Source organism: Scyliorhinus torazame, chromosome 5 (genome assembly GCF_047496885.1).
Source record: "Scyliorhinus torazame isolate Kashiwa2021f chromosome 5, sScyTor2.1, whole genome shotgun sequence".
In the NCBI taxonomy this organism is placed as follows: Eukaryota; Metazoa; Chordata; class Chondrichthyes; order Carcharhiniformes; family Scyliorhinidae; genus Scyliorhinus; species Scyliorhinus torazame.
The window spans coordinates 184576173-184600358 of record NC_092711.1 but is presented as its reverse complement, the minus strand read 5'-3'; the positions used below and the strand labels follow the sequence as shown (position 1 = coordinate 184600358).

Genomic DNA, 24186 nt, shown 5'->3' with positions numbered 1-24186 from the left:
CCTCACTTCAAACGCCACATGCTTATTGACCAGCACCGCCACCCACATATCTTCATATGAAACCCTGACTGGAAACCTTGTCCTCCTCATGCTTCCATTAGGCTTGTCTGGTCCCAAATCTTCAGATGCATCTCTTGCAAAAAGACCACATCCGCCGTCTAACTCTTCAAATGCCCGAAAACATGTGACCGTTTGATGGCTCATTGATACCCTCATGTTCCACGTGACCAACCTGTTCGGAGGTCATCGCGCCCCCCACACCCTCCCAATCAACCAAAACTCTTCATTGGCCAGCCCCCACCCACCCAACTACCGTTCCACGTCACGTCTAGGCCCGCCCCTGGATGCCCACCATCGCCACTCCCTCCCGTACAACGCTACCTCAAAAACACCTTCGTCAGCAGCCCTCCCTACCCCTGCCCCACCCCTAAATGAACTAGCATCCCCACCCCCCCTTTCTACATTGACTACGTGATCACCGGGCTCCCGTTAACAAGCATGCCCAGCTGGCCTGGCAGCCCCCGCGCAAAGCTCTGCAACATCCTACCCTCCCACTGATTCCTCTCCACAGGCTCGCACACCTTAACCCAACAATGTAACAACAAAAAACAGAAGAGAAAGAAAACAATGAGCAATAATCTAAAAGGTGCACTGACGCCCCCGCCCCCCCCCCCCCCCCCCCCCACCACCACCACCTCACACCCATCGCCTCAAAACAAACTCTCCTCATTCATCAAACCTCCCACGCCAGCAATCACATTGGTACAACTCGCTGCTCTCCTTTTGTGACCAGTTTCCCATCCTGCTGTTGATTCAGGACTGGATCCAGACGTCTGTAGAATTGTAAATGTTAAACACTTGTTTCAAAAATGTTGGTAAATTCGGTAACTGCATTCCTCTCACTTGAACGTCTGCGATAATGAAATTCACCGTATGACATTTAACACGACAATTACTAGCTGAAGGGGAGGGAAAAATAAATAATGCATTGGCAATTGAGAATTAAATGGCATGGGAAATAACATGTCATTGATCGATACGGTGTCACAGTAGTTAGTACTGATGCCTCACAGCGCCAGGAACCGGTTCAGTTCCGACATCGGGTGACTGTGTGGGTTTTTTACGTTCGCGCCCTGTCTGCTTGTGTTTCCCGTGGTTGCTCCGCATTCCTCCAACTGTCCAAAATATGAAGGTTAGGTGGATTGGCCATGCTTAAGAAATGTTCCTTAGTGTCCAAGTATATGACGGTTAAGTGGGGTTTCCGGGTTACCGGTATAGGACGGGGGAGTGTGCCCTATACCCGTAACCCGGAGCGTCGGTGTAGACTTGATGGGCTGAATGACCATCTTCTTCGCTGTAGGAAATACATGATTCAGTGGATATACAAACCAGGACGAGAATACATGCAGAATTTAAATATAAATTGAATTTCAGAACAAGCGAGAGATAAATTAAGAAGCAGTATAGAAGGTGGATGTCCTTTAAAAGTAAGAGACACATAACGAGGTGCCTGGCCACAGGAAATCACAACACTGTGTTCACACCAAAGTACTCCATGACAGGAGTGCGTAGCCAGCGGCAAAATTGAATCCAGGCGGCCCGATCTAAGATAATTCTGCTTTCCATGTCACAGAACAGAAGTTCCACCTGCTCAGAATAGTGTCAGCTGAAGTTTTGTACAGGCAATATCAAAAGTTGAGGCGGAAGGCTCGATGACTAACTACTGAATTAAAATCATTTTCTGGAAATTGTTTGAACTGTGGGATGCCACAAGGGATCCTCAGTGCCGTTGTCGAGCATGAGACAGCACATTTGAATCGGCCAAGAGGCGCAGAGCGGATTCTCCACAATTAAACAACTGTTCATAATTACATTTCTTCTATTTTGCCGGGGTGTGGGCATCACTGCACAGGCCAGAATTTCCTGCCAAGCTGTTTGTCATTAAGGTAGCAATAAGGCGCTTTCTTAAATAAAATGCAATGGCTTTGTCTAGGAAGAGAGTAAAGAGATTATGACGTGTCAAGAGTGATGGAAGGGCCATATGGTAATAAATCAGGGTTTGTCGAAAGCAATTTCGATGCACGTGCTGCCATTTTCAATTTAGGTGGTAGAGGTTGCAGGTATTGACAGTGTTTCTGGCGCAGTCTCGGTGAGTTGATAGAGTGAGTGGATTATGACTGCTACACTGTGAAGGGAGTAAATGATGAAGCTCGTGGACGGGATCGCTAGCAAGTGGGCACCTTAATTCTGAAAGTGACCAAAAACAGCCTCTGAAACAGATTATACATAGATACATAGAAGATAAGAGCAGGAGGAGGCCTTTTGGCCTTTAGAGCCTGCTACACCATTCATCACGATCATGGCTGATCATCCAATTCAATAGCCTAATTCTGCTTTCTCCCCATAGTCTTTGATATCATTCTCCCCAAGTGCTATATCAAGCCGCCTCTTGAATACATTCAATGTTTTACCATCAACTACTTCCTGTGGTAATGAGTTCCACAGGCTCACCACTTTTTGTGTGAAGAAATGTCTCCTTATATCTTTCATAAATGGTTTACCCTGAATCCTCAGACTGTGACCGCTGGTTCTGGACACACCCATCATTGGGAACATCTTTGCTGAATCTACCCTGTCTAGTCCCGTTAAAAATGTGTAAGTTTCGGTGGCAGCGCGGTGGCACAGAGGCTAGCACTGCTACCCATGGCACTGAGGACACGGGTTCGATCCCGGCACTGGATCACTTTCTGTGTGGAGTTTACACATTCTCCCCGTGCCTGCTTGGGTTTTACCGCCAGAACCCAAAGATGTGCAGGTTAGGTGGATTGGCCATGCTAAATTGCCCCTTAATTGCAAATAGTAATTGGGTACTCTAAATTTACATATAAAAAAATTATAAGTCTCTATGAGATACCCCGTCATTCTTATGAACTCCAGCGAGAACAATCCCAACCTAGTCACTCTCTCCTCATATGTCAGTTGCGCCATCCCTGGATTCAACCTGGTAAAGCTTCACTGCACTCCCTCGAGAGCCAGAAGATCCTCCCTCAGAGATGGAGACCAAACCGTCACACAATACTGCAGGTATGGCATCACCAAGGCCCTGTATAACTTCAGCAACACATCCCTGCTTCTATACTCGAAACCTCTCGCAATCAAGGTCAACATTCCATTTGCCTTCTAGCCGCCTGCTGCACCTACATGCTTACCTTCAGCGACTGGTGCACAAGGACACCCAGCTCCCACTGCACACTCCCCTCTCCCAATTTATAACCAGGTAGTAATCTTACTTCCTGATTTTGCTTCCAAAGCGAATAACCTTACACTGATCCAAATTATACTGCATCTACCATTGATTTGCCCACTCTCCCAAACTGTCCAGATCATGCTGAAGGATCCATGTATGATCGTTACAATTCACCTTCCCACCTTATTTGGTACCATCTGCAAACTTTGAAATGTTACATTTTGTTCCCTCATCCAAATTATTAATATATATTGTGAATAGCTGGGGTCCCAGCGCCGACACCTGTGGTAACCCACTAGTTACTGCCTGCACATTTTAAAAGGACCCATTAATTCTTACTCTTTGTTTCCTCTCTGCCAACCAGTTTCCTATCCACCTCAATACATTTCCCTCAATCACTTGTGCTTTAAATTTGGAAAATAATCTCTTCTGCGGGACTTTGTCAAACGCCCTCTGAAAGTCCACATATACCACATCGACTGGCTCCCCTTGTCAATTGTACTGGTTACATCTTCAAAGAATTCCAACAGATTTGTAAAGCATGATTTTTCCTTCATAAATTCATGCTGACTCTGACTGTTCCTGCCACTGCTTTCTAAATGTTCCGCAATAAAGTCGTTGATAATGGATTCAAGCTTTTTACCCACTACCGATGTGTGGCTTATGTGTGAATTTAGTCTCACAGTTGTCAGAGCAAACTCAGGAGCTCCATTACTTTAATACCATCAAGCAAGTGGGAGACTGAAGCTCCTGCAAACAATAGTGCGACAGTCATCCAGTCAAGGGAGGCCGGAAATTCTCGTACAGTCAGGTTATCGTTGAGTGAAATGTCGTCAAGAGAAATCAGAGTATATGATCAAATATGGGACCGAACGAGAATTGGGAAAGTCTATATAGCAGCTTCCCGGAAGACCCAGAAGTGTAAATCATCGAGAAGAAAATAGCTTTCCAGGAAAGTCACCAGGTAGCCATGGTACAGTATTCAACTCTGAATTTTATTATTAACACTTTCGGTTGTTACGTTTCACGATTCATAATTATTGTTGTAACCTGAAAAAATGTACTGATGCCTGAGAAAATATAACTGCACTCAGTGACAGTCCTTTTTTGACAACTATCCAAGTAGTCCATAATGTTATTGATCCAAGTTTTTAAAATAGTTTAAAGCAACCTGCAGCCTCACATATCTCTTCGGTTCTGCTGAAGTGCCAAAGGACTCGAAACGTTCATTCTACTTTCCCTCCTTACAGATGCTCCCAGACCTTTTTCTTTAATTGAGTGGAAATTTAACATGGCCAATTCACCTACCCTGCACATCTTTGGTTTGTGGGTGTGAGGCCCAGGGAGGCATTGGGAGAATGTGTAAACTCCACAGGGACAGTGATCTGGGGCCGAGATCGAACCCGCATCTTCAACGCCACGTGGCAGCAGTGCTAACCACTTCACCAGACATTTAATTATGAACAGCTGTTGAAACGGGTCAAATTACAGAGAATCCGCTCTGCGCCTCTCGGCCGAATTCAATGAACTGTCTCTGCCTCAAAAACGGGGCCGAGTTTCCCCTGAGGGCGCCCTCGACGCTGCCAAACCTGATAGGTTCCCTCCGCATTGTATCTTCCAATTGCAGTGTTCTAAGATTCGTTTCAGGAACAGCATGAATTTTAGGAGCTATTTCGAATGCGGGATCTACATTTGTTCAATATCTGAAAGAGTTATTTTCAGTCTCTGTTCAGTTTAGAGTATTAGTGTAGCATGATGAACGACAATTTCTGTCAGGAAACTTCTGTCAGAAACCCCAACAATGTTTCGCTTTGTAGTCAGTGAGGAAAGAATGCTGCGCCTCTGGAGTGATTCCACTGACAAATATGAGTTGTATCATAAAATGAACTCATTTATTATCGCAGCATTAACCATCATGTGATGCAGCTAGCAACCAATATACGTCCCGCTTTTAACTTAACCGTTAAAGAGGTATTTTTAAGAAAAGTCGTCTTTGAGCACTTTTTCCCATCTGCATCAAAACTTTCATTTAAGCAATATCCACACACCCAGGTCTGATGCCATTAATCATTAAAGTTAACACCAGGTGACTTATTGATTTATGGTTGGGAGAGAAACTTTCAGAAGTCAGTCTCAGAAACGCATCGTATTCCCTCAGAAACGAGAGCAGAACACTTCAACTGAAACTAAAAACAACAGACACAGGACAACGCTGAACACGAAAACAAAACGCAGGCCCAGCCCCTCACAAGAGAGACATCACAAACTTCCTAGCTGTTAACCCCTAAATCACAGCTTTTGTAGACAGCCTGCATAACGTGCACTAAGTTATTCAATAGCATTATGGGCAGCATGGTGGCGCAGTGGATAGCATTGCTGCCTCACGGTGCAGAGGTCCCAGATTCTGGGCCACTGTCCGTGTGGAGTTTACACATTGTCCCCGTATATACCTGAGTTTCGCGCCCACAACCCAAAGATGTGCAGGCTAGGTGGAATGGTCACGATAAATTGCCCCTTAATTCGAAAAAATGATTTGTTTTTAATTTAGTAACATTAGTGCAACAGACGCAAACTGACATTTGTATATACATTTCGTCCATTCCTCACAAGGGATTATATTATCTTAAGTGTAAGCAATAGTTTCAGGTTCATGATTAGTTTCCTTAGGCAGAAGGGTGGAAAAGCAACTTACCCGGATAAGCAAAAAGCCGGAATCTATGTGTACCATGAGACCCGTTATAAACTGGACACACATGGAGAAATGCTATGCTTATCCATGCCATAGTTGTGGGTGCCTTTGTGCAAAACCAGCGACGATACTGGCTAAGCGGGGTTTCAAACATATGTGGGAAAAGTTCAATTAAATCAAGCTAAATGTTTTTTGAATACCGAAACGCTGCCTGAGTTCCTAATCTCCCAACCAACTCATCCGAATAAAGTCGGTGTGAAGCAGGCGGAGCAGAAGACAACGCTTCCATGTGAAAACGAATGCGATATTGTGATCGATTACACTGTGGGAACACAGTTGGATTACAACTCTGAGACCGCCAACGTTTGATGCCGACCTTACAATCGAATGAAGAGAACGGCTTGATCGAGACTCTGCGGCTAAAATTAAACAAATAAAAATAAGACTAGGTAAAGAAATTCGCAGCAAGCTGCACGACCCTGGAGAGATATTGAAGAAGAATGATGTCTTCCCCAATGCCAAGGCTGCGAAGATATATAAATGGGTCAGAATGGAGAGTTGACATATGTCACAGTCACAGTGAGCGATACAGTGGATCAGGTTATGTCCTGCAGTGGGAAACAGCCTTCAGGGACAGAAACGTTGAGTTCACTGAAAGTTGCGTATCTATTCCAATGTGCAGGAGAGGGAAAAAGTGCTATAATTTACCAAGGTTCTGTTCCACAAAGCCAAGTTATTATACTGAGTCTGGGTGGTTGGGATTTGATAGGTCTGATGCTGTTTTAACCCCACTGCTACCATTCAGCTTAATTATTATGCTCAACGTCCAGACAGTCGAACACATTTTACTTGACAGTCGAGCCTGTAAGGGATGAGGGGGCCAGAGCAACGGAAATCATCATAGGGACCCCGAGATGGAAAGCAGAAGGAAGTCATCCCAGTCCATGAGTGATCGTTTCTTATATTTTTGTTATTTATATTTTCTTTCTCATTCCACGAATCTTTCCCTTCTGTGTTGTTTGTCTATGTCTGTGAGTGACTGTGTATGTGTGTGTGTGTGTGTTTGTAGAGTGTGGGCGAGTTAGAAATAGGGATTCGCAAAGGGGTAGCAGATAATTAGTTGCATGTTCCGTTCGTTTAATTGTAATACTGTACATAATGTAATATTACTCGATTTTTAAGTAACATGGCTGGTGCCTGTAGTTTATTGGGCTCAAACAAGGACCTCGAGCATTTTAAATAAACTGTATTTTCATCGGGATTGCGACTATGTTTAAGTGGGGCTGAAAATAACCATGCACTAGCCCAGGCTGTCTTGTCACAGTTTATGTAAATGAGCACGTGAACGTACAGAAACAGAATTTAAATGCTTCAACTCTTGAAACTTCGGTCAGACATAAACAGTAAATGCTGAAAGCACAAGAGCAGTCAGAGTCTGGGAATTTTGAAGCATGGAACCCGCTTTATAATTACCCAAATCCTGTCCACCAGCTTCAAGATACACGTCGAGAGTGTGGTCGAATATTGTTCGTTGTCTGGATGAGTGAGGTATAAACAAAAAGCATAAAGTTCGACCTCTTCCAAGACAAATGGGCGCACTTCATCGGCACAATTGACTCGCTTCCTCATCAAGGTTCAATCCCAACAGTATGAACCAACTTGGAAATCTACTGAAGGAAACTTGGAAATCAAGCCTCCGACTGCAGCAAATTCTAACTCTGTGAAAATTACCAATCTGACTAACAAGTGCACGGGCATAGCAGCAGTTGACGTTTCCAACTGCAGAAAATCGGATTGACCAGGATTTTCAGAAATTCTACTAAGCTGGAGGATTTGCCAAAGTCCTAGAATAGAAGAGAAACTATCAGGGAGACACACAGCTCCGGCAAGACGATTCACTGTAATGATTTCGTCCTTCACAGCCAGCACAGATCAATGGGCAACATGTACACGTTGCTAATTATATAAATATTTTGTACTGAACTGGAAGCGGTTGCAGCACTTTCATTCTGATGCATAGAGAGTTGGAGGCTATGAATAGTGGAAAGTAAGGAAATAAACGGTAGGTGTTGCATCTTGTGAGAAGGCATACAAACGGCACGCCCTGTAACACATCCATTTCTGGAACACTGGAGAAATCCCTGAGAATTACGGTGACTGCAGAGCTAGAGTGGAGGAGTTAATTCATTTGTTGGTCTCTTTGTAATAAAGGCAAATTACTGCGGATGCTGGAATCTGAAATGAAAGAGAAAGAGAAAATGCTGGAAAATCTCAGCAGCTCTGTCAGCAAGTCTAACTCAAAGCTCAGTTTTGACAAAGAGTCATCGGACTCGAAACGTTAGCTCTTTTCTCTCCCTACAGATGCTGCCAGACCTGCTGAGATTTTCCAGCAATTTCTATTTCGTGTTGGTCCCTTTGCTTCGACGGCCATGGAATCCGGAGAATGGCGTGCTGATTTTGGCAGTCGGGTGTAATTCTTACGATTCCAACATGGAGGGTATGCGGAACCAGAGTTTCCAGAAATGGTTTAGACACGGACAATGACCACGATAACAACATTAGAAGTAAATTCTCGGCAAACATGACTTGAAAGCGCCGGGGTGAAACGTGACATCACCGGACAAAATTCAAAGAAGTTTGAGAACCTGGAAAAAGCGACGAGAAAGAATAGTTGACAAGGACGTTATCAGAGTCAATGAACTAATAGTAACTATTGACAGACAGCGAAGCCCGTGAAAAGGAGACAGGGACATAAAGGAAGTCAAGGGTTCAGCGAAGGTTAAACCTTGCATTTTCCAGGAAACATAAGAAACATGAATGGTGAACAAGTGGATGTAACATTCTTGGATTTCCAGAAACAAACTTTCGAAAAGGCACCACATAAGCGGTTACTTCATGATATAAGACCCCATGATTTGAAGGAGGTCGGAAGTATATCAGAACAGATAGAGTTGGCTTGTTCATCGAAGATAGAGATTTGGGATAAGAGGAGCATTTTCAGGAAGGCAACTTCTCACAATTGGAGTGCCACAAGGATTAGTGCTGGGATCACAATTATATTAACCGTAAATTCTGACTGGACGTTGGAAGTGAATGAACGATTGCCAATGTTACGGGTGGCACAAAAATAGGTTGAAAGGCAAATCCTGAGGATGACACAGTCTGCAGGGTGATCTGGACCCGGTGACATGATCGGTTAAATGCTTGGCAGATGAAATATAATGTCGGAAAATGTGAAGTTATGTGAAGAGGAAATAAACTGAAAAGTATATCAATGGAGAAAGACGACACATGCTCCAGCGCAGAGGGATGTGTATGTCCAGCATAAATCACACAAAAATTACATGCAAGTTCAGCGGATAATTGCGAAGGTAAATGGAAGGTACCGGAGGAGGTGGTGGAAGCAGGGACGATAGTGACATTTAAGGGGCATCTTGACAAATACATGAATAGGATGGGAATAGAGGGATACGGACCCAGGAAGTGTAGAAGATTGTAGTTTAGTTGGGCAGCATGGCCGGCACGGGCTTGGAGGGCCGAAGGGCCTGTTCCTGTGCTGTATATTTCCTTGTTCTTTGTTCTTTGAATGTTGGCCTTCATTTCAAATGGAATAGAGAAAGAAAATAGGGAAGTCCTTCTAAAATCACATGGCGGTATGTGTACCACAGCAAGAATATTGCGAACAGTTTTGGTCGTTCAGCCTAAAGAAAAAGACCCTGGCAGTGGAGGAAGTACAAATAAAATTCATGAGATTGATTTCGACTATGGAAAAATGTTATTATGAGGAGAAGTTGCAAAAGTTAGGCCTGTAGTCACTGGAGGTTACAAGAATGAGAGGCGACCTTATTGAGAGGGATATGATTGCCAGGTGGCATGAGAGGATAGATGATGACAGGATTTTCCTCTTGTGGAAGAGTCTATGATCAGACTGAAAAATCTGAGAATCAAGGGTTGCACCTTAAAGACAGAGGAGGAGGGATTTCTTCTGTCAGAGTGTAGTGCATTTCTGGAATTATTTACCGCAGAGAGTTGAGGAGGCTGGATCATAATTTTTGTTCAAGACTGAAATAGACAGATATTTAATCAGTAAGGGGATTGAGGGATATGTTAGTAAGGTTGGAAAGTGAAGTTGTGCATTATAGCAGATCAGCCATGTTCTGATTGAGCAGACCCGATCGGACGAATAGAGCACTAATGATCATACGTCTGATGTTCTTATGATGGTAGGTTTTAGAGGTTGTATTGCCCTGAGGTGGTTTGGCCTCTATCGACAATGCATTGTTTTGAATTGATTCATTTGTCTCTGGGATTGTAAATTTCTGCATTAGTTCCTGATACTTAGCTGGAGGTGCCGTATTTAGTGAACCATAGGGTGGGGATGCTGTAGTCGTATGAATTCCCAGGTAGACACCTTAGTTGAGAGGCTCTTTTAGTGTTGACAAGGCGCATTCGTTTCACAGAATGTAACAGTAAGAGGCAATGTATTGTTTCTAAGCTACGTGTTAGCTTGAAGTGGCGTATTGATTTAAGGGCCTTTTTTGTTGATGGTTTCTTTTCGTTTTGAATTTTGGAAGGGTCCTTCTTGTTTATGCCTTTATTAGCCCTTTATTTTATTTTAGCCGCTACATTTTTGATCCACGGATATGGCTCTTTAATGCAGCCTGTATCTTGAATTCTGGTAGAAGGAGGCAGTGGCCTGTGCCTTTAATTTTAACATAAGACTTCGGAAGCTTGTGATGATTTAGAATGGTGATTTCAGACCGGCCGGCATCAGTGATGACTCGGATTGGTTGATTTGGCTGGTGGCCAATGAATTTTCGCAGAATAATGTGCTCTTCCTGGTAATAGGTGGTGATTGCATTGATCCCACTGGGATGTTTTCAGAGACACGAGTTGCCAGTTAGGTGTCAGTTTTGATTCTGCAGACTGGATGAAGAGATCGAACCAACTCGCTCCAAAACAGATGGAACTAATCCTCCCTTGAAGGCTACTGCGGTGACTGACTCTCTCTCTCCAGCAAGTTAGGGTGCAGTTCTCATTAACGTTAGAAGCCTGAAGTCAAGCCATGAAAGCACGATTTGATCTCTAATAAAGTGTCTCTTTAGGAAGATTATAAGCCATAAGGCGGACCTCGACCCCACGGCCCAGTTTGATAAGACATAGGGTATTTCTCCAGAAAGCCTGCTGTCTGTGGGTTCTCTATTTCAATCTGCGGGTACCACGAATAAATGATTCGACGAAAAAGCTATTACTGGCTGAAACCAGGGATGTTATTCAGCAAGGCTGCTCTGAGGGAAATGTACTAAATGATGGCCATCTGATGCAAATACTCTTAATCCTGGATCTTCATCCTTCTGAACTTTCACCTCCTCCCTTCTGTGTTTGCCTGTATTGTGTGTATGGTTAGAGTGTGGGACAGGTAATGGCGATAGTAGGTATTAACTTGCTGCTATTCAGTTGGATTTACAGCATAATTAATGATAGTTATTGGTATAAATATGCAGTAAACGGGGTTAAACATACAAACCTGGTGAATGTAGTTACTGGGCAGCCAAGGGCTAAAGACCTGGAGTATCTTTATAAGAATGATTGGTAACTAATGTGTGCTATGGTTCCGTAAAGTGAGGGACTGGAATTGACCGCGCACTTGCCCAGAGTTTCGGAACAATTTCAATGACTTGTTCTCCCACTTGAAAATTGTAACTGAATAGTGACTGTTCCGGAAGGAAGCCACATCAGAGAATAGAGTCATAAAATCCCAGCATTGCAGAAGGAGTTCATTCGGCCACCGACCCTCCAAAAGAGCACTCGACCAAGTTAACCAGCCATCGACGCGCCCTATCCCTTTTACCCAACCTGGCATCCCTGGACACTCAGGAACAATTTAGAATGGTCAATCCACCGAACCTCCACATCTTTGGAGTGTGAGAGCAAACGAGAGCACCCGGAGAAACGCCACATGCACACGGGGTAACGCAAGAACGCCGAGGCAGAAATTGAACCCGTGGGGCTGTAAGGCAGAAGTGTAGCCACTGTGCTACCCTGGTCCCCAAGGGTTGTGTAGAGCAACCCTGAGAGGAATCTCTAATAAACCTTGATTTTTGTTAATAAATAATAAAAGCGAAAATTCCGACGGACAATAATGAAAGAATGTGAGATTTTATGAGATTTTATTATTGTTGACTGAACAGCACCAGAACTGGAAGAATACTGCGTTCAATGTTAATCAGTCAAGTAACCTGATCAGTAGTCTTCTGTGTTCGTGGTTTTCCAATCCAAGCAACATGCTACACGTTTCAGATCAGATGTCGTAATCTCTTTGTTCAATTAAGTAAATATTCTGAGCAATGTTGCAACCACAATCTGCACCTCTGGAGATCATACAAGAGATACATTCAATCCTCGGGAAGCTATCCACGTCAGAGTTTAATTCAGCGGGACTGGAGTAAGTGCAGACAGACCGATCACTTCATGCAGAAAATGTATGAAACATTCGACAGCATTATCAAGATTTACTACATAATCCTTTCTATCATTGGAATCCCTGGTAAGTCACGATCATAATTTTGGTAAATCTGTATTTGAGCTTCTCACTGTGATCCACAAAGTTACAATGCTGATTTCCTCGCGTTGAAATCACCCTATTTTGTTAATACAATTGTTCTGAATGAACTAATGTTTCTTGTAAAGTTGATCAATGGAAGGAAACACTGGTTTGCAAAGCAAATACACGGCAAATTATTAAGTTCAGTCGCTCACTGGGACATTGTTGACAGATTCTGAGCTGCAACCGGAACGTCTCTCGTGATCGTATTTGGGACGGTAAAATTGTAATCAGTGGGGGGAGGGGGGGGGAGGGGGGGGGGGGGGGGGGGGGGTTAACGAAACGGAAACAGCTATTTCTGGTCTGAAAGTACTCTCTTAGCAGACTCAGCTTTCAACCCCATGAAGCTCCGTGTGTGTTCAATTAATTTAGAAAATGGCATAGGGACAATCACCTCCCGCTCCAAACACATTTATACGGACGCACACGAACACGACGAATGCTAAACTTCTGTTTCAAATTTGTAGCCACCTGGGTTGTCCACTTCCCGACTTAAAATGGTGATCCGCTAAGAATGCAGGGAAATTCAGCAAACTCAGGAAAAACAAGCAGGTGCAAAGTTTCCTCCATATTAGAACTTGCAGGAACCCAGACAACACTGAAACTAACAACCATCTACATGTCGATGAGCGATCCCCTGGAACAATTGGAAACAGTTAAGGTAAACAAAGCCAAGCCAGACTCCTCGGCGCCAGCAGGAGCCAAGACAAAGGAAGGCCAACGGACACTTTGGAACCGCCCAGCGATCAGGGAACAGCTCCAGTATTGGAGAAATCGATCCAAGTGATCAGAACGTATTCCAATCACTTGGAACCAGGTACGGGGTCCGCCACGAATGGCGCGAAGTCCCTGGGGACTATAAAATAGAGTCCCCAAGTTCAAATCGTGCTTCTTGGAAGGGTCTCTCAACAGCTCGCAACAACCCTTGACAGTGACCCGCCTAGTAGCTGCACCAACCAAGTAAGTCTCCAGTCAACGCACGCTACGAGATAGGCGCTCCTAGCTACCAGTCTACACCAGCTTTGAAGCCTGCAGACTCAGAACCGAACGAAAGGCCATTTGTTCCCCTGACCTGGTGGGCCAGTTCCGAAGCTAAGTATAGGCCTTTTAGGGTTACAGATAGTCTAGTAGGTAGACTTTTATACATGAGTAGTGATTGACAGTGTATAATAGATGTGTTTTGATTTGAAACGTACTAACTGGTGTATTGAGTTATTGGTCAGCACTTCAACTTGAACCTCGTGGTGGTATCATAAAGATACCTGGCGACTCGAGAGCAAGGGTTATTGAAACAGTGCAAATTAAGTAAAGACATAACGAGCAACATTTAAGAGCCAACCAAAAGTTAGCAACAAATTGAACAGAAAATAATGTACTGGAAGGTAAACTACACAATTAGTGTTTCACAGGACGGAACGGTGGCGCAAAGGTTAGCACTGCTTCCTCACGGTGCAGAGGACACGGGTTCGAGTCCGGCCCAGGTCAGTGTCCTTGTGAAGTTGCTGCATCCTCCCCGTGTCTGCATGGGTCGCACCCCACAACCTGAAAAACGTGCAGAGTATGTGGATTGGCCACACAAAATTTCCTCTTAATTCGAACAAAACACAATAAGAGTATTCACATCTCCTCCAATGATTAATGCTTACTCTAACTATAATTACTACAAATCATCCTTGCTTCAGATTTGAATGATCCCTTTTACCAGATATAATGCTGTGCATCAGTGGATTAAAAAGGTGTCCATCATCAGCAGTATTTCGGTGTTTCGGGTATGATATCCACATGTGCTGTCTTTTATGGGCGGTCGATCAAAGGATGTGAATATATTTATGTGTTTATAACAGGGACTGATTCATTATTGAGGTTGACTGCACAGCTTATCTGGTGTATGATTCAGTGAATGTTCACATCCTTCGATCAGTGAAGTGGGTGTTTAGGAAGTGAAGAACATACAATTCATAACTGATTTAAGCAACAGTCGTGAAAACTTTTCTTAATACAGAGAATATTCGGGCGCGTTGATGTTAAGAAAAAAATCTGGAATACCCGTGATTAAGCAACAAATACTTCACAGATCAATTAATAAATCATGACGCCGTTCACGGTATTACCAAGTAACACCAATTTGCACTTGATTGGTGTTCACGTTATGCAGAATTTCATTCCTTTAAGAGCACAGAAACTCAATATTCGTCTCGGCTAAATGATTGATATCTTTCTCCTTCCTAATCGATGTTTACCACGCATCGTTCCAAAGACTGAACCGTACAACATTCAGCTGCATTTACGTTCATGTGCTGTCTTATTTCACGGCACGCTGACACAGTGGTCAACACTGTTTCCTAAAAGTTACAGTTCGATTCCACCTAGGGCGACTGTCTGTGAGGAGTATGCACTTCTCCTCGTGTCTGCGTGGATTTCCCACGGTGCTCCAGTTTCCACCTACAGTCCAAAGATGTGCAGGTCAGGTGGAGTGGTCATTCTAATTTGCCACTTATTCTACAAAGGTCCGATGAGTTTTCTCAACCGTCCTTACTGCCATGATTAGTCACTCTCTTCAATTGATCAACCATTAATTTTAACTTACATAAACATTGGGATATGCTTGGTAAGACTATCGCATCAAAAGCCTTCATAATTGTGAAGGGTTCATTTGGGTCTGCGCTGAATTGAACTTCAGACTGGTACAAAATGTGAAGTCACACAGGATCAGAGGTGAGGTGGCTGGATGGACACAGAACTGGCCCGGTCACAGAAGGCAAAGGGTCGCAGTATAAGGGTGTTTTTATGACTGAAAGGGTGTGACGAGTGGTGTTGCACGGGAGATTTGCAGAAAGCATAAAAGAGCCACCTTTGAATATTTGACACAAAGTAAGTTAATGTCTCTGCTACACTATACAGACGTCATAGCAAATCAGAGGAAATGCACGGACAGGTATCCGGCCCGGTATATGCCATTTACTATTCCGTTCTTGCAGCATTTGGTGTCGCAGGTAAGACTGCTGAGGTTATGCATTTGTTTCCTTGTGTTATAACCTCCCCTCTTACTTGTTTTTATATTGTCAAGTCACAAATCTATTGATATCAAAACAAAACTCTAATTGTGTCTTTCGCGCATTCCTGTCTATATGTAATCCACATAAAGATTCATTTACATAGTCCAAAGAATACACTATTTTTAAAATCCGCACACAACTTTTATTTATCGGATGTGAGGTGCTTATCCAAGCAATTTCTGCTGGTTCTGCTCCACTGACTGCGCATATGCCTTCACTGTCTCTGAATTATACATTCTGCTATGGTTCGGTGCGTAATTTTCATGATCTAACAGGCAGATAAAGGTCTGAAACTAATGCAACATCTGTGATTTGGCAACGCAGGGGCAGTGGCCGATCCTGTACCTGTTAAGGCTTGACCACTCTTCCTTGGAAGTTTGAAACCAGACAGCGGTTGGGTTGAGTTTGACTCTAGGGGCTGGTACAGCACAGGGCTAAATCGCTGGCTCTGAAAGCAGCCCAAGGTAACCCAGCAGCAATTCTCGTACCAGCCTCCCCGAACATGCGCCGGAATGTGGCAACCAGGGGCTTTTCACAGTAACTTCATTTGAAGCCTACTTGTGCCAATACGCGATTTTCATTTCATTTCATTAGGTAATTCTGTTTCATGTCCAATGATTCACATCCATTTGTCCAAGTGTAATTTGCGTTGACCTCCTGTTAGGTACGTTTTTTTCCCCAGGCACGCCTTCCTGGTGGCAGACATGCATTTGATTGGCTGAATAGATCAGAATATAGTGGCATTGTTACATTTTTCTGTCATTTTGTGGGTTGTTGTATGTCAGACAACATGTAGAACAGTGATGTTTTCCGAGACATGAAGCAAAGGGAATGGGTTTGAACGCAATGTTCGATAACGAAACGCATGGTAGCATAACGCTGGGTGTCAGATGTGTGTTTGTGAGTGTGTGTGTGTGTGTTTGAGTGTTATGATCACGACTAAAGAGTGCAGCGGTATTCTGCTACTGAGTATGAGATTCCGAGGACTGAGGGTCAGTTGGTATTGGTAGCAGTATCCCACATTGAGCCGGCTAGTTTTCAGTCAAGTTGTTTCTGAAATTGATCTTGGTGGAAGTTGGTCTTAGATGTTAGTGTCTGAACTAAGATCATATCGAGGTATCTTGGAGTTGGTTGTGCTTTAACTTGTAGCCTTTCGTTTTGATAGTAAGCTTTTTTTCTGGCTTTTAGGAAGGATCGAGCAAACTGGATACTGTTTCTCCATGGCTTGGTTTGAGACTCATGTGTTACAGTATTGTTCAGGTTTTTACATCTTTTAATGTCCAGTCCAAGGTGTCGCCGCCAGGGTCTTGAGTTGCGAGGTAGATGTCGACGGCATATATGAATTTTTCGGCATAAATGAAGGTAATTTGTGGACACTTTAAACAGGGTTCGTGCCAGAACTGAGCCTTTGTGATGTTCATTTGTGTGTTCCTTCCATCGATTTTTCGACTTTCCAACGTGAGCGTGAAATCTAATATTAGTATAATCCGCACACTGCCCTGTTTATATTATCCACACACTGCTCTGTTGATATAACCAGCACAATATTCAGTTTATATAATCCACACATTGATCTATATAGATAATCCACACACTGCGCTGTTTTTACAATCATCACACTGCCCTGCTTATATAATCCATATACTGCTCTTTTGAAAAACGTGCACAATTCTCAATTTATATAATCCACACATTGATCTGTATAGATAATCCAAATACTGCGCTGTTTTTATAATCCGCACACTACACTGTTTATATAATCCACACACTGCTGTGTTGAGAAAATCCACACGTTGATCTGTATGCGTCTCTGTCTGAGACAAAATATCTCGATACTGACTGGTATTATTCGGCCTGTGTCCCTCGCTGTCGGGGAGAATTTTGCGCATTCTCGTGTTGTTATTGGTCCCTCTTCCTCAGTGAGCTAGAGAATCTCACCACCCTTTAATGAATAAAATAATGTCCCCTCTTTGTCAGAGTGAAACTCACAATCTACTAATTTTGAGTTGAAAATAAGCTCTATTTCCCCTGAATTCGCCAATGGGGTTTTTATTCACTCTATTCCCTTATCGTTTCTGGTTCAATTTTTCCCCGAAGATGATTGTCCACTCTTTATCCAATATATCAAAGCATTTCACAATTATAAAGGCTCTTATGATAGCCTCTCAGTTTTCCGATTTTGACAAGAGAGAAATAGCCAGCCTGTTGATCCTTACGTGATATCAATAGCCACCCGTTGTTGGTGGCCACCTTCTGAATTTCTGCGAAAACTCTCCCGCACATCTCTTTGTTCAATAATGTGATGGCAAGAACTTCATGTAGTGGCATCAAAGCATTTACCATGATTCGATAGAACGTCCTTAAAACGTCTCTCCTTTCTAATTTGTTTGCACCAATCATAACATTGATAATAACATTACAACCTTTACTTTGAGAATTATTTGTACGATCATTATTATCCTAGATTTGTTAACATTGTCAATGGTGTCATTACTATTATGATAACTGTACTTATAAATAATGTGCTTATTATAAATGTCACCATGATTAATATTGCTCCTATTGTCATTATTGTTATTTGCATTATCAGTATTATTTTGTGCTCATCGTTATGTCAATGTCATTCTCAATATTGCTATTGTTACTATTATTTATGTCGCACTCTGTCGGAGAACTGAAAGGACGCATTGTGCTCGAAATTTGAAGAAATTATCTCGATCTTTATGTCAGGAAATAATGATTTCCGTTTAGGTTTTTGCCAGTCTTTGAATATGAATATTGTCATGCGAGTATCCATTTAAGAAATGTTTGTATTATCACATGGCTTAAGTAATGTCAATGTGTGTGTGGAGCTGGGCTGTGGCTCCGGCTTTTACTTTCGCTTTTAACTGGAAGGTGTCTGTGGCTCTGAGTTTTACTTTCGGTTTACACTGTTGGATGCTGAATTCAGGAAAAGAAGGCTTCTCCTCTCTCTCTCTGTATGTTAAAAGGTGTCCAAGATCACTTGATAATTTAAAACTGATAACTGTTTTCTGTAAAGAATGCAAACCTACTGTTTTGATAAAAGGGTTTGCCTGGTTTTATTGGATGTTGCTAACAATGTGAAACAGCAGAAAGGGAAGTTATTAAGAGTTACATATAAAGAGAGAACTGAAGCTGTGTGGGAAATTTATGTTTGTAGTTGTTAAAAAAATGCTTACTGTGTGTGTGTTTATGTAATGTTAACTGAATTCGTAGAATGAACTTTGTTCTGTTTTAAAATGCTTAAGGCCTCTGTTAAAATAACACTTGAAAAGTAGTCCCTTGTGCTGCTCGTAACCAAAATTAATAAACAGTTGTAGGTCAGGTGAACATCATGATATACTTTGGAGTTTTCTAAAACCAGGCCCATAACAATATTATGATTAAAAGCCAGTTGCGGGGAGGTCCTCCTCTGTGCCTTTAATGCCACACGAGGGGGCAATGGGACGACCAACGTATTGAAACAGAAAGCAGGCAGAGTAAAAATTTCGGGGAGAAAACAATTCTGGACAATGTCCAAGTCTCCTCGTAAGTTTAGAGAGCAACCCAATCCGGGGAGACCGTTTAATGTCAAGATTTGCAAGGATGATTAATCATTCCGCTTCTGGCAGTGAGAGGTTTCAGAAACCATGCAATGTGGTTCGGGGAATCTGTTTGCTGCTGATAGTGGTTGTGGGTGATTTCCATTTGCCTGCACTGTTCAGGGATTTAAAATATCAGGAAACTGGTCTGCGAACCATTAATTAGAGAAGACGTGTACTCAAAAAGGTTAGGTTTTATTTTTCGCTTGAAAAACATTGCTCAATTACACTCATCCCTCCGACCGACCCAGTGCCTACATCAATAATAAAAAAAGGCCATTTCCTCACTCTCTCCAGGTCGGCTGTCTAGATATTAAATTAATTCACTGTCTCCCTTCATCATAGCTCTTGTGAATAGGGTAAATTAATCCTCCTGTCCCGTTTTCTTCCCATAGTCTGAATAAACATGAAACGAATCCCACTGGTGTACTTTCTCTTACAACCTGTACAAATATTAAATGATCATCATAGATTATCATAGAATTTACAGTGCAGAAGGAGGCCATTCGGCCCATCGAGTCTGCACCGGCTCTTGGAAAGAGCACCCTACCCAAGGTCCACACCTCCACCCTATCCCCATAACCCAGTAACCCCACGCTACACTAAGGGCAATTTTGGACACTATGGGCAATTTAGCATGGCCAATCCACCTAACCCGCACATCTTTGGACTGTGGGAGGAAACCGGAGCACCCGGAGGAAACCCACGCACACACGGGGAGGATGTGCAGACTCCGCACAGACAGTGACCCAAGCCGGAATCGAACCTGAGACCCTGGAGCTGTGAAGCATTTGTGCTATCCACAATGCTACCGTGCTGCCCCATCATCACCTCATGAAATAGCTCAAACGCTCAATATCAATCTTCGACGAACCCCACCGTCACGCCCTCTCTCCATAGATGTGTATCGATGGTAAACCACTTGCATAGTCCCGTTCCCTTCCCGTCGTCCTGCATCAACCTTCGCAAATGTCCAGCGCCTTCTCTATGGCCCTGCATAAATATTAAACTAATACCACTGTTCCAGTCTCTCCGCATAGCGTTGCAGTGACCACATACCATCATACCATTTTACATCAATAGAATATTTTAAATTTAGAGTAACCAGTACTTTTTTAACCCAATTAATTGGCAATTTAGCTTCACAAATCCACCTGGCCTGCTCATCTTAGGCTTGAGGGGTGGGACCCACGCAGACACGGGGAGAATGTGCGAACTCCACATGGACAGTGACCCGGGGCCGGGTGTTATTAAATATTTTTTATAAATGTCTTTATTGGCTTTCACATTTCATGTTACATATTTCAGTTCCAACGCTGAATAACAATTATCATACACACATATAAAGTCTTCAAACGCAATCAAGGCGAAGTTAGAAGTACACAAGAGAGATATACCAAATAACGAAAAGACTAAAAAGCAAAGCACAAACAAACGAGGATCACTGTATATATTTACATATGCCAGTTTGGCTCCCCTTAGGTGGCTGTGGGTCCCATTTGGACGGTCTGCTTCAGTTGCCATGTGTTTCCCGACGTATTGCTCCTCCTTTTGGTTCCATATTTGCCCCCTTGGCTTGTGCCCTGCGGTTGTGTTTGTGTCCTGAGGTCTTTTCTTTCTTGGACCATTGACCCCCAGCCGCCCCCCCCCCCCCCGCCCCTTTCTCTTCTCCACTTCATTATATTTACTTTACGATCTAAGACTCGTCTGTGCCCCTCCCTTTCCCGTCCCCACTGCTCTATTGGCTGTTGGCTACAAACAGCTCCTGGGAGAAGTTGATGAATGGCTTTCAAGTTTTGTGGAAGCCCTATTCTGATCCTCGGATGGCGAATTTCATTTTCTCCAGTTAGAGATATTCCGATACTCGGACACCCAGTCTGCCACTTTGGGTGGTGCAGCTGATCGGCAACTGAGCAGGATTCTTCGTCGGACGATTAGGAAGGCAAAGAGTACGGCGTTTCCCCCCTCCCCATAAAGTGTTCTGGTTGGTCCGATACGCCGAAGACTGCTACTTTTGGTCTTGGCTCCACCCTCACCCACACCCTTGGACATTGCCTCAAAGAAGGTTGCCCAGAACCCGACAAATCTGGGAATGCCAGGCCTGTGGGTATGGATGACTAGACGTCCTTGGCACCGTTTCCATTTGTCCTCCATCTGCGGGAAGAACCTATTCATTCGGATTCTGGTTAGGTGCGCTCTTTGAATCACTTTCAACTACATCCGGTTTAGCTTTGCACATGTGGAGGTAGAGTTTGCCCTGTTCAGTGCTTCGCTCCAGAATACCGACCCTATTTCCATCCTTAGTTCTTCCTCCCCTTTTCCCCCTCTCTCGTCCAGCGGGAACATGCCTCCACTAATAGTCAGCCGTGCAGATCCCCACAGTTCCTCGTCCCTACGTCGCCTACGTCCAACAACTCCTCTATCAATGAGCGTCCCACCTTCCATGGGTATATGCGGTTTCTATTTGGAGGAAGTGTTAGATTAGTAAATGTCGGAGTTCGTTACCTTTGGGCAGTTGAAACCACCCATTCAGCTCCTCTAGTGTGGCAAGTCTCTCCTCTACCTAGAAATCCCTAACTGTCAGTATCCCCCGTCCTGTCTCCAACTTTTAAAGATGGTATCCATTCTGGCTGGCGGGATCCTGGGATTGTTGCAGGTGGCGGCTTTGGTGGACATTTTGGTCTGGCCGAAGTGTTGTCTCAGCTAGTTTCAAGTCCTGAGCCTGTCTATTACCACTGGGCTGGCAGAGTGCATGGCTGGCAGGAATGGGAGTGTTGCTATTGCAAGGGCCCAGAGAGACGTCCATGCGCAGGAGTTCTCTTCCATCAGTACCCATTATGGTTCTGGTTCCCTTACCCATCTCCTCATTTCTTTCTGTTGTGGCTGCCGAGTGGTAGTATTACAGATTTGGGAGGGTCAGGCCTCCCATCCTTCCTTTTCCTGACAGGACATTCTTGCGGATGGTTGGATTCTTCCTCCCTTCCACCTGCTCCACATAAATGGCATAACAAGTTTGTCAAAAGCAGACGGTATGGATTTTATCAAAAAGAGGAACATTGGAAATCGGCTCTTCTACACACTCTCCGGGAGGGAGAGTGGGTGCTTGTCCCACATCTGCAGCTCCTTCTTTACCTCCTCCACAATATTTGTCAGGTTACATTTGTGGATCCGCGTCCAGCTGTGGGAAATTTGGTTCTCCAGGTAGTTGCATTTGTTTTGGGATTTTTTAATGGCAGTCCCTCCAGCTCTACCCCTCTCACTTGCGCGTTCACTGGGAAGATTTGTGTTTATAGCCCGAGCAGGCTCCAAACGCTTTCAATAGAATTACGATACCCTCCATGTTGCGTTGGGGTTCGAGACATAGAGTAGCATGTCATCTGTAGAGTTGTCACTGCCCCTCTTTGGATCCCCTTACAGTTTTTCGGCGTTCGGATGGCGATTGCCAGAGGCTCAATTGCCATGGTGAATAGAAGCGGGGACAGCACGCATCACTTCCGTTTGCCCTGTGCTGCTGGTAGAATTTAGAGCTGGTGGTGTTTATGTGACACACATTATTGGAGCGCAGAACAGAAGTTTTACCCAGGCGGTGTACACTCTTGCACTACCCCTATGCAGTACTTTCACTCGACTCTGTGAAAGGCCTTTTATAAAATTTACATAGAATTTACAATGCAGAAGGAGGCCATTCGGCCCATCGAGTCTTCACCGGTTCTTTGAAAGAGCACCCTACCAAGGTCCACACCTCCACCCTATCCCCATAACCCAGTAACCCCACCCAACGCTAAGGGTAATTTATCATGGCCAATCCACCTAACCTGCACATCTTTGGACTGTGGGAGGAAACCGGAGCACCCGGAGGAAACCAACACACACGCGGGGAGGATGTGCAGACTCCGCACAGACAGTGACCCAAGCCGGAATCGAACCTGGGACCCTGGAGCTGTGAAGCAATTGTGCTATTCACAATGCTACCGTGCTGCCAGAAAGTAGCAGTAAACAGCGTCCCTGGGTGGTCTCGAACCACCAACCTTCCAGTTAACAGCCGAACGCGCTAACCAATTGCACCACAGCGACTCGATGTTGCCCAGTTTGGAGCATACACGTTAACAAGTACCACTGGTGCCCCATTCAAGACATCACTGTCCGTGATATACCATTCCCCCTGGGTCCGTTGCCCTCATCGTTGTGAACACCGTCCTCTTGTTCAGCAGAATGGCTACCCCCTGGCTCTCGACCCATAACAAGTGTGGGACACCTGTCCCACGCAGTCCTTCCATACCCGCAGTCCACCCTTCACCCACAGGTATGTCTCTTTGAGGAAGATTGTGTCGGCTTTCATATTTTTCAGGTGGACGAAAACTCTGGATCTTTCCATTTGGTCCTTAACTCACCTGACGTTCCAGCTGGCTGTTCTGATTGGGGTTGGGGGGGGGGGTCTTCCCTTCCAGCAAGACCAACTGTACTTACCTTATTAATGTGGCCCTGCACTCCATGGTTTCTCTTTTTTAGGGGTCCACACAAAATGTCCACGGACACTGCACTCAACACGAGGCCAGGCCCCAACGCTCTGGCGTTTCACTTTGTCCAGGGGCCACCCAACATGGCCGCCAACAATGTTTACGCCATGTGGCTGAGCCCCTGCACCTCGGAGTTTCCGTTTGTTTGGGGAAGGGGTGCGAATAAAGTGTGCTGCTTTTTCCTTGATGGTGTCGAGCTTCTTGAGTGTTACTGGAGCTCCACTCCTCCAGGGAAGTGGAGAATATTCCATCACGCTCCTGACGTGAACCTTGAAGGAGATGGAGAACTTCAACATATGTGGTTGCATGATGAAGATGCGAAAGTAAGATCAGGCAAATAAAATATTGAACATTGATCTAAAATATTGATCTTGGCAATATGGGGAGGAGTAATTTTAGTTAGCAAAAATCGCAGCCTCCCCCACAATACGAAATGAATTCATCACTTATGTTTCCCAGCCATGCTGGTCA

At 44.2% G+C, this 24186-nt stretch overlaps 1 non-coding gene and 1 gene segment (V, D, J or C); both read right to left on the bottom strand.

Moving 5' to 3' along the window:
- Positions 1–754: 754 nt before the first annotated feature.
- LOC140418081 (Ig heavy chain C region-like) overlaps positions 755–24186 on the bottom strand; it is a 94771-nt gene continuing 71339 nt past the window's right edge. Inside the window, 2 exon segments of the C gene segment in view lie at positions 755–833; positions 6318–6355. Coding sequence covers positions 755–833; positions 6318–6355 — 117 coding nt within the window.
- On the bottom strand, positions 23199–23272 carry trnan-guu (transfer RNA asparagine (anticodon GUU)). Its single transcript has one exon. It is a non-coding gene; the product is annotated as a tRNA-Asn (tRNA).